This window comes from Pangasianodon hypophthalmus, chromosome 10 (genome assembly GCF_027358585.1).
Source record: "Pangasianodon hypophthalmus isolate fPanHyp1 chromosome 10, fPanHyp1.pri, whole genome shotgun sequence".
In the NCBI taxonomy this organism is placed as follows: Eukaryota; Metazoa; Chordata; class Actinopteri; order Siluriformes; family Pangasiidae; genus Pangasianodon; species Pangasianodon hypophthalmus.
Genome location: NC_069719.1, coordinates 14,042,672 through 14,054,048, shown reverse-complemented (window position 1 = coordinate 14,054,048; position 11,377 = coordinate 14,042,672). Strand labels below are relative to the sequence as shown.

The 11,377-nt window shown below is 39.1% G+C and overlaps 1 protein-coding gene and 1 non-coding gene across 3 annotated transcripts; both read left to right on the top strand.

The window, feature by feature from the left end:
• Window positions 1-2,508: 2,508 nt before the first annotated feature.
• trnal-uaa (transfer RNA leucine (anticodon UAA)) lies at window positions 2,509-2,591 on the top strand. Its single transcript has one exon. It is a non-coding gene; the product is annotated as a tRNA-Leu (tRNA).
• A 612-nt stretch (window positions 2,592-3,203) lies between these two features.
• Window positions 3,204-5,911, top strand: arf6b (ADP-ribosylation factor 6b). 2 transcript variants are annotated; one of them, XM_026933763.3, is made up of 2 exons: window positions 3,204-3,349; window positions 3,577-5,911. In XM_026933763.3, exon 2 carries the CDS (start codon window positions 4,303-4,305, stop codon window positions 4,828-4,830), a length of 528 nt encoding a protein of 175 aa, XP_026789564.1. In that variant the 5' UTR covers window positions 3,204-3,349; window positions 3,577-4,302; the 3' UTR covers window positions 4,831-5,911. The 2 variants fall into 2 exon arrangements, with proteins under 2 accessions (XP_026789564.1, XP_026789563.1); XM_026933762.3 differs by having other exon boundaries at window positions 3,207-3,363.
• Window positions 5,912-11,377: the final 5,466 nt, after the last annotated feature.

The following is an 11,377-nucleotide window of genomic DNA, read 5'->3' as shown; positions in this document are numbered from 1 at the left end:
CCATGTACAGGACTAGACCATCTTTTGGCAGCATTGAGAGTATGGAAGGCCCTGGGCTATAACGCAGGGGCCTCAAACCTACATTCCACTCAAAATGTTCACACCTATTGCCCAAAAATGCTTGGTCCAAAATAGAAATTTTCTCACTACATAATTACAGCTCATACCTAAGTGATATACATCATGAAGGGATTCAGAGACTTTTAATCACATATTGGTGTCCAGCTATCTACTCAAAACATGTCTACTTGTCTTGAATAAATCAATTTTCGCCTACAGTGATACAGAGCACAAACTTTTATGAACCTATCAGTGATTAATGCAGCACTGACAATGCAAAATATTAAACAGATATTTCAGCAGTGCTGTTTTATATTTAACACTCTTCAGTGATTTGATGAAGCTACCAGACCACATGGTTCCTAAGATAAACATTGAGCTGGTGAAGGTTTTTGAATTAATATGAGTATTGTTTCATTGTGTCCGTGCCACTCTTTCGCTTTTGAAAGCTGCCAGCCGCTTTTAAAAACCCAGTTAAAAATTAATTAAGCACTGCAGCAATGATCAACTCTACTTCCCCAACCGACCAAATGATGTTGCGTCAGAATTGGGCGAGCGTAGGCAAGGTGGGTTTAAAGGTGGCTGAAAGTCTGTTTAAGATATTGAAAGATTTAAGATATTGTGACACTGCCACCTATATAGAGGGAAGTTACACTAAGTAGCTATGCTACTTTTTGCAAAACTGCTGGTCAGCTGTGTTCACAAACAGCCTCAAACTGAAGCACAAATAGAACAACTCGCACCACAACAAAGACATTTAGTTCACTAGGTCCCCCTGCATTTCTTCATAGGACATGAAAGGCAAAAGCCAATTTACACAAATTGTTCCTGCCCTCAGACACCCAAAGTAATAAATAAACAATGAATAAATAAACCCCTCACAATTATTGTCAACTACGAACAAAATTTTGACCAAATGTAGAATCAATTTAAAGTTTATCTGAGTCATTAGGAACTCCTGTTTGATCGTTTATCCAATCTCAAACACATAGGCCTAACTCTCTTACTCAAATATCAATGTGGGGAAGGTCAGAGAAAATAGAAATTTTTTTGTTATAGATATTGGGTTGAAAATCAAGATGTGTAACATTAGTTTGCCTGTATGGAAAGATATGGAAATGAGAGTAATCAAATAGGTCAGAACAGTTATACATGTTTCCAAAAAACATCATGCATTTTACAGGAGGGAGCTAAAGAATAAAACATTCTCTGGAAAATGCAAGTTTCCAAAACAGCGATAATATATATCTGTTATTGCCAGGAACTATTTTCATGAATTATACAGTAAATTTGCCTCTGTAGATGTGCTATAATTTGTGCTATAATTTCTTAAATGGCTACCCTTTTCGAAAAATCCTAAAGGATTCCAATAAGAAACTTGTACAGGATTCTAATTAGAATTTTTATCATATTTTGGAACCTGTCCTATAAGATTCCTATAGGAATTGTCTTATAGGACAGGACATAAATATTGTGTAGGACCACTTCTGCAGGATTTTTTAATGGGATAGATACATTTGGGTTCCTATTCAGGACTATATGGGAATTCAATGTGATATTTTTATCCTAAAGGTGGACTATTTCACTATAATTTTTTTTTTGTTTGTTTTTTGTTTTTTTTTCTTTTTTTTTTTTACTAAACAGATAGTACTTTTTTGACTGTGTCTTGCAATTGGATCAAACTCATCTCACCGTAGACATTGTACAGAGAATATCAATATGTTGCACACTGGTCAACCTGTAGTAGCATTACAAACAGCATGGGTGGGTGGCAGCAGCAGAAAGGGTAGTGCTGTTGTTTTGGGTGTTGATCGGAAAACATATAAGAAAGAGCCAGCAAAAGCTACCTAAGTAATTACTTATGTTCGAAATAGCATACCACCAAACTACTCTTAACATTTCTACCACATATAGTATGTTATTTTGAGCACAGCATTAGTGCACCAATAGCTAAGGCAGGATAATGGATTGATGAAACATAAATGACAAATCAAAAAATGCATATTGTTCTATATATACTCTATCTTAATACTCTATCTTAAAAAATAAGAAAATACTCTAATTTAAAAAAAAAAAAAAAAAAAAAAAAAACTTTTTTATGATTTTAAAACTCCCCAAATCCCCTTTGTAATTTCCAGGAACTTTCCAATAACAAGACATTATTTCCAATAAAATACAAGTAGAGTTCTGATAATATTCTAAAAATCAAATAAGATCCTACAAGTTAAACTGAAATTCCAATAGGACTTTTGTGGCAAGGGTTTGAAACTTCTCTCCAAAGCAGAATTATCTCGCCTATTCCTATAAGTATTTCACAAAAGAAGCTAAGTCCAACTGTCAAGTGTGGTGGAAGTTTAGACAGGCCATTGTGAAGCTGGTTTGCTTTCTAAAGCTGTGAAACTGCAGCTATGAAGCCTACCACATTCCTGAAGCGCTACTGCTCACGTGACCAGGATGGCCGAGTGGTTAAGGCGTTGGACTTAAGATCCAATGGACGCATGTCCTCGTGGGTTCGAACCCCACTCCTGGTAGGCAGGGTTTTTTAGGGTAGTGGGAGCGGGGTCTGTACTAATGCAAAGAAATGAATAAACGTGTCATCTGCGAAAGCCCCACACTTTCTACTCGGGAACTAAAAGTAGCATGTGTCAAAGAAAAGTCGCATGTGAAGAGTCGAGGTTTATCAGCGACATCAGCCGAAAGGAAAAGGCTCAGTAAAAAAAAAATCCAATAAAATCTTGTATCACGGTGACTGATCTGGATCAAAAACATCGTGAAAAAAAGCTAAAATGGAAATTTAAAAAACCGTCTGCAATTTTTAATTCAGCTAGCTTCCATTGCAGTAGTTTTGTCTGTTTTTTTTTTTTTGTTTTTTTTTTTTTTTTTGTGTCATAGTTTATTTTTTGTTAATTATTAATCCTGATCTGAAAACGTGTATTTCATTAATTATGTGTGCAGTATGAGGAAAGAGATCGTTCTGTTGACACTAGATGTCGCTGTTGTCGTATTTGAGCCTGAGAGCACGCATACAAAGGCTGAATCTCAAATTCCTTTTTACTGAACATATATAGTCCACTACATAAAATTCAGAAGCTATTATATCATACCCTATATAGGGCAGTTACAAAGGGAGAAGGAAGTGATTTGGAATTCAGCCAAGGTGGGTTACGACAAGGCAACTGACAGGAAGTGGCGGATGAGTTTCGTCCACACCTTTTCCGGTTTTTCATTCGGCGCTTGAGAGGCGGCTGCCTGCTGGGGCGAACATAGGACCAAAGCCTATTATAGAATGGTGAGCCTCTGCAGGTAACGTAAATATACATTTTGTATTAATTTAGCGTGTATGAGAGTGTTTTCATGTAGCAGTTTATCTTGTCGAATTTTTGTACAGTCTGTTTTATTGAACGAGCTTGGGCTGGTCAGCTAGCTTAACGGCTAGCTGGCTAAAACGGTTAGCTTGGCTAAGTTGTGCTCTGGCACTCCGGCTGTCTGACTTGCCTCCCTGTCTCTGTCTCACAGAGGGACGGCGGGAGGAATTCACACACAGGACGTTTGAAATCGATGCACATCGACTTAGGGCGGCCCCGATGACAGCTATTGTGGCAGGAAAAAATTAAAGCTTCCCCGACCCTTACCTCTAGCTGAGAAAAGACGGAAAAAAGAAGCCCCGACCCGCGCGTTCACACGCTAAGAGGAAGTGGAAGAAGCAAAGCGAAGGCTGCTCGAGGCCTCAGCCGGATTTCTGACAGCTCCAAAGCCATGTCTAAGGCTGCTTTAACGTCTTAATTATCTTAAACGTGAGGATTACTGTGCGTTTCAGTTATTGCAGGTGTCGCAACAGAAGACGTTTCATTCCCAGTTTGAAAACAGCGGTGCTTAAACGCTTCACTTTAATCCAAGGAGAGAGATATAACATTAGAAGCACACCTTACTGCTGCTAGCTGTGATCAGCATGAGCCGTGTGACAGATTTACATCCTTTCATTCACTAGTTCACATCCTGCTTCCGAATTACTATTTCTAAAGTTGCAAACTGAAGTTTCTTTTAACTTTACTACCTTAATAAACTGCTCCTCTGGGAGTTGACTCATAGTTCATGTTGATTGACCAACTGGCATGCTCGGAAAGTAACTGGTCCTACTTGACAAAGTATACCCATCAACAATTCTATTACACTTTCAGGTAACATTGCCTGTTGAACATTTTTTTGTTAGGGTGAAGGAAATATTTATGAACTATTTAAAAGATGGGGAAGATGCTGTCAAAAATATTTGGTAACAAGGAGATGAGGATATTGATGTTGGGCCTGGACGCAGCAGGCAAAACCACCATCCTTTACAAACTGAAACTGGGCCAGTCAGTGACCACGATTCCGACGGTGGGCTTCAACGTGGAGACGGTGACCTACAAGAACGTCAAGTTCAACGTGTGGGATGTGGGAGGCCAGGACAAGATCCGCCCACTGTGGCGCCACTACTACACAGGCACGCAAGGCTTAATCTTTGTGGTGGATTGCGCAGACAGGGATCGCATCGACGAGGCCCGACAGGAGCTGCACCGCATCATCAATGACCGCGAGATGCGGGACGCCATTATCCTGATTTTCGCCAACAAGCAGGATCTGCCTGATGCCATGAAGCCACACGAGATCCAGGAGAAGCTTGGACTCACGCGCATCAGAGACCGCAACTGGTACGTGCAGCCTTCGTGCGCAACCACAGGTGACGGACTGTATGAAGGCTTGACATGGCTCACCTCTAATTACAAATCTTAATGACCGCTTGCTTTGGCCTGGACTATTTTAGTTAAGAAGGAAAAAAAAAATCCAAGGAATAAACTTAACAGTCATTTCAGTATGCGCAAAAAGTTTGAATTATATTTTCATTTATTTTTTTGATTGTTGAAATGATCCCTTAACTAATAATTTATAGCTTTCGATGAGATTGGGTTTGCTTGCTTTGTAGCTTTCTATGTTTTGTGGCCTGTGGGTCACCTATCTTAATTAACTGCTGCTTAAAGCATTTCTGATTTTTTTGTTTTTTTCCCTGTTGCAGATTCTATATATTTTTTTCTAAATGATGTAGGGCATTCTATCTCTGATTCGTTTTTTTCTTTTCGATTTAATTTTTGGTTAAAACTTGTTCTTTTGGACCCCTTCTATCTGTTGTCTGTGTTTTTGGAGTCTGTGAAAAAAAAAAAATGAAGGTCTGTCTCCTGCAAATAGTCCATTGATATGGTGTAATAAGACAGCTTATTAATAACCAAAATGTTTCAAACCATCTGTAGGACAGTTTTATTGACAAAGTTGTAACAAACTTAATAGCCAATTATGTGAGCGGTTAAACCTTACCATTGTCATGATGTCACTGACTTCACAAGATAGTTTAACTGTAAATGACCCCATGAAACATTAATTATATGCAAGTCTATGATATTTACTCTGGAAGGAGCACATGACATTTATAAACTGTGTTTAAAAAAAAAAAAATCTACATCACATTGTCACAGGGTTCAAATTTGAATCCTGAGGTTTCTTTATTATCATGTAGCCCAAAGGTCAAGTAAAGCAGCTGAATACTTTTTTTGTAATCCGTTAAGTCCTTTTTGTACCACTTAGGCTAATTTCAGTCTATCAGAATGTCACTGGAAGTCGTATGTCTTCAGAATGTGGGATTGTTACCTTCTTGCATTTCCACTGTAGTGCTTGCATCAGAGTGAACTGAACTTGCCATATAAATGGGGAATCTTTCACATGACTCATTTTCTCTCATTGCTTTACTCATTTCAAAAACCATTGTACAGAGACTAACTGTAATTGTACCATCCAATTAAACTTAGACATTTTAAAGATTTTACTTTATTCTTGTTTCGATCCATTTTTAAGTTCTTGAAAGTAATTTCTTGACTGAGTTACATGTAGGGATTTTTTTTTTTTTGATAGAATTTTAAGATGCAAGACTGAAATGAGTAAGGGGAAATTTTGCACAAAATATTGCTAGTTTCTCTTTGCATATCAAGCATGTGCTCATTGTGCGAGTCCTCATTTGCCTGTAAATGGAAAGCTGTTTTGGTCATCAGGCTACAGTTTATAGTGTTTTACAAAATGGGACGCTGCTAAAAACTTTAAAAATCCAGGAATGTAGGAATGTAAAGAATGCAAGCCAAGTTTAATATTTGACTTCACCACTGGCTGAGTTCTGTTCACTAACCTTCAGGAAAAATCTATGGGCTTTAGATAAGCTTCTGAGAGTGGGATCCACTGCTTTATATGCATTTTGAGTAGAGAGGTTCAATGGGAATTTTACCTCTGCTACTGTCATGGTTTCGCCTAACTAAGCATTCTCTTACTGTAGTCTTCTTTGAAAACAGGATGCGTCCCTCTTAGTCCCCAGTGGCCACACAGCTGCTAAACTGCTTCATGCAGAGAAAACTGATGGGAAGCTGCTGGTGTGCAGCACAAATGTTTGTACTGCAGCTGACACAGCTGTTATTACCAAGTGCTTGACTCACTTGTTGAGCCGTCCACCATTTTGAATGCATGAACAAGTGAACGAGTCATATATTTTTTCCTCTTCCTCCTCAAACTAAAACAAAGAAGCAGTCTCACCTGGCTTCCTCATGATGTTGCTGGCTGCTGAATTTATGACTTGCTGCCAGTTGTGTAGGTAATTATACTCATCTGCAGTCTATTTTCAAACGGCTTTTTACGCATGAGCTGACATATTATTTCCTTGAGGGCTAGTATTGTGTGAAAAGAAACACTTAGGTCACTTTGTTGCTGAACTTTGCTTTAAATTGAAATACAACTGAAAGAAAGCTGGACTTGTCCATTTATAATTAACCACTAAGTTACAATGTTATCAACTGTAAAACCAAGTTAATAACAAAAATAGCTGGCCTGTCTAATACAAAGGACATACTTGGGATGCATACATCTACAGGACATACATAATAGATAAATGTTTTGTGTGAATTTTTTGGACAGTTGTCTAGGCTGGGTGTCACGGACAGTCAGGGACCCCTTTAACTGTAACTAAAACAAACGACAGATCCCTCAGTACAGATTTATTTTGCAAACAAAATATTAAATAAAAAAAGTAGGCTCATTATTTAATTGTGAATAATAAGTTTTATTTCTATACACCCACAGAACCCATTTTTATTAAACTTTAAATGCTGGCTGACGTTTATAGCCGTAATAACTTCAATAATGGTGTTCTGTGGTTTTCGTCACTGTAACAAAATTAGAAAATCATGAATCCCCTGGCTATGTCTCATGGACCTCCGGTGGTCCCCAGACTGTACTTGGGTCTAGGCAACAATATGTGAATGGTCTTGTACATTTTCCATGTACCATAGAGTCTATACAGGATGTTTGTCAGGGCTCTGGCTGACACCCACAAGGTAGTTATCTAGAAACTCAATCAGCCAAAATCAGTCGGTGGTATAAATGGCCAGTCAGGTTCTAATAACGAAGTCCTTCTCAAAGGCAGTGCCATGTGTTGTGGTGCTGCAATGTTTGCCTCGCTGGTGGCAAATATATGATAAAAGTGCAAGTACAATCTTGTTGACTTTAATGGAGTCATAAGAGAATGTGTGATTGTAAACATGATTGCTAACTGTTCAGAAGTCTATCTCTTTAACAGCACAAGACCTGTGAGTATTTTTTTTTCCACAGGTGGAATATAAGGCCTGCTATCATGAGGAAGTGTGACAAAGAATTTCCAAATAGCTCCACACACTTCTGAGAGTTTCACTTCCACTTTAAACAGCTGCTTATAACCGTTCAGCCCTTTCCTGGCGTCAGTGATCCTTTCATAAGGGAGTTTTTTTTTCATTCTTTATGTGCATTATGACCTAGTTACAAAATATCTGTGAAATTCATGTAACCTACATATTAACATGTACTCAGTGAAGCGCAACCTTTGAATAATTTGTTCATCCTCTCTCCGTATGCCAGTCAAACGTTTTACCGTGTCTGTGTGTGCTCTGTAGAGTAAGTGGAGGAAGTGGTCACTGTGGTCAGACTTGTCTGTGTGAGAATGGGGCGGGGTTGCATGATGAAAATAATGAACTTATGATTTTCAGCTCTGTATTTAGACCATTCTGCCAACTATTATATGGTTTATAGGACTGTTAACTGTGCTCATAAAATGTAGGTGGTATTAACACATCTCAGCGATCTCTCAACTCATGTTTTTTTTGCTTTGGCAGATACTTATTCCCAAAATAAACTTACAAGTGAGGTAAAATGTAATATACGCATAGAGCCAGTTGAGGCTTTCGGGCTTTGCTCAAGAACTTAAAGAGGCAAGTACAGAACTGTAACCACTGAGTTACCACTGTTCTGATGTTCTAATCTTAAGAATTTATGATGAAAATTATTTTTAAGTTGTATGTGAATGAAGTGTCTTAGTAAGGTGCTTGCCCACCGTGAGCCACAGGAGCAGCTTCAATGTGCCTCGGTTCTAACAAGTCTCTGGAACTGTACTGGAGGGATAAACACCATTCCTCCAAAAGATATTCCTTCTACTGGTCAGAATAAATTTGTATAGACTTTCAGTGATGTTTCCCTCTAAGTGAACCCAAACCTGAGCATTAGGTTGAGAGCACCCCCCATAGTGATCGATCAGATCAATATTGTTTCTGCCAATATGAATGAGCACATCAGAAAGAGCTGGCTGAAAGAGTGGGTTGACACTTGTTTGTGGTATAATGGAGAGATGTATCGGATCTTGCAGCTGGGTGAGGATCAGACTTTGTGGAGTCCCACTGAAAGAGTGATTCAGTCCTGCCATTAAAGAAGATTAAACACATGGGGGGTTTACTATCCCACAAATCATGGTTTGATGCTAAGGAGAACTTTGTGGGATGGGCTGGCCAAACTATTTTTGGCAAATATAAGATTAGTTTGATTTCAGAGTTTTTCCTCCCAGGGTGTGTTTCCACAGTGCCAGCCTGGTTGGACTACATGGAAGCCCAGAGAGCTTGAATCTGCAGTGCAATCTGGGAAACACATATGAGATACAGTGTTACAGGCAGCACACACTTGGATGTGATAGTCTTGAGTTCATGGCTCTTTGCACATGGATGAGGGCGTGTCCTTGTAAGGAACCATGCCCCGTATCAGATAACCTTACAAGCTATCTGTGTCCTGTCAGTTAGCAGTGTGAAAATGCAACCTACGGACAGCGTGTGAGATACATCATGTCAGTTTCTGCTTCACAGGTTTGGCTCCATGAAGGAACGATACATTTTAGGAGGTACAGCCTTTTGTGCTTTGTAAGCCATAGCACACAGAATTGGCAAAGTCTGTAATGTAGCAGTGGGCGTCCTATAATGTTTGCATTCCTAACCCTGACCTTGGCCTTGCTGAGTTACAGATGTTCTCGGATGACACTGGTAATAGAGAGGCGAGGATTGGAACGAGAGAGAGAGAATGGGAAAGAAAACAGTAGATCGAGGGCTGCCTGCTTGATACGTTAAAGGAAGAAAATAAAAACTGCACAGTGCATCTTTCTTTTCCTCTCTCTTGACACTACATACAGCCAAATTGCACTGTTATGTTGAAGGGAAAGTAAAAGGTGTCACAGAATAACAGACTAACTTCATCACTTCTATGTCCCTCAGACATGTATACACTTTCTCATTCTCTTCAGGTGTTTATGACCCTCACTTCGCACCTAGAAGGAATGCTGTGTGAATAAGCATTTCTGGGGAAATGTCTGGAATTCTGATGCTGGATTTCCTGAGGGGAAAACATTTGGGGAAAAAGAAAATGAATGGAGAAGCCACGAAGAGGAGAGGGCTGTTCCAGCTTTGAAAACACTGTGATACTATTGTATGGAGCTCAAAACTGATGAAATATGGACAGTGAGTGATGCTTCATTGTCCGTTCCTTTCACGTGCTGAGTGCAAAAGAACCAAATTGATACGAACCTTAAGTACGTCTATTGTAGTAAGGGCCATGCCTCCATTCCCAGACCTTCTTTATTTTTTCTAATATGTATTCATCCTTCCAGCTGTCTACAGAGTACTCCACCGCCATGCATTTTTTAACCTGAAGCACTATATTGAGTCTGCATGTCCCTGTTGTTCTCAATGGGTATGACTCAAATCCTGGAGTTTTGTGTGGTTGCTCACCCTGGTTAAAGGGTGTAACCAGCCAGCCATTTTGTTTCAATGTGTGTAATGCATTTGCTGGAAGCCCTGTTTGCTTGACCTGTTGCTGAGGAAACGTTCTGACAGGAGTGCTACTGCTTGCTTTTGAGTGAGTAATTTACACCAGGCTTTGTGGATCAGTGCCATAGGTGGAGCCTGTTTTCTGCCTTAAAGACATATTTTAGTTCTCTTTGGTCACACTGTGCATGATCGATGCCACTTAAGTAAGAAACAATTTGTTGTCTTCCATCAAAATGCAAATGACTTTTGCCTGCCCCTAAACGTCTTCTGATCACCAGGTGGTCAAAAGATATTATTAGCCAATAGCCAATAACAATTTATCCAAGTCGCAAAAGATAAAACTAAACTACATTATTTGTATGCCCAAGTATCTTGTTTCACTCGAAAGTACATCATGTTATAGAAGAAAAATGCATAAAAATGTCCATTTCATATTATCTTCAAATGTGTAGGAATGTGTGTGAAACCTGTTGGATGTCACTGTGGCTGAATATTGGGGAGCAGCCAAAAATGATGAAAATCTGGGTTTGGCCAAAACTGGGTTTTTCTATGTATGACATACTTCAATGTCTCACATTTAATAAGTAATAAATATAAAGAGCAGTGGTGGCTCAGCATTTAGAGTTGTAGCCTACTGATCAGAAGGTTGTGAGTCCAAATTCTAGTACCACCAAACAGTCACTGTTCAGCCCTTAAGCAAGGCTCTTAACCTTCATCTGCTTTGCTCAATTGTCTGCCAGATGAATTCCTGTTAATATTTAATGAAAGATCATGTTGAATAAGGAGCGAGTATAACAATGCCATAGTTAAAAAAAAAAAAAAAAAAAAAAAAAACAGTCGTTCAACCTAAAGATATCTAAACCCTACTTGCTAGCTAAGTATCATTTCCTCACATAGTGAATGTCATGATTTGATCAAGTTGGATATCTTCATTCCACTGCGAAATGGCAAAGCCTGATCAGTTCGGTTAATCATATAGCAACCTTACACCTGCTTCTCATGGAGATATATGAGTGGAAAGCATGAAAATGTGCCCCTTTGACATGCTCCCCTAATGGACTGTAATACCAATCTATGTGTATGATTAAGAATACCCAGTAGATTAGGCAAAATATTGTACTGCTGAAGTGGAAAAGATA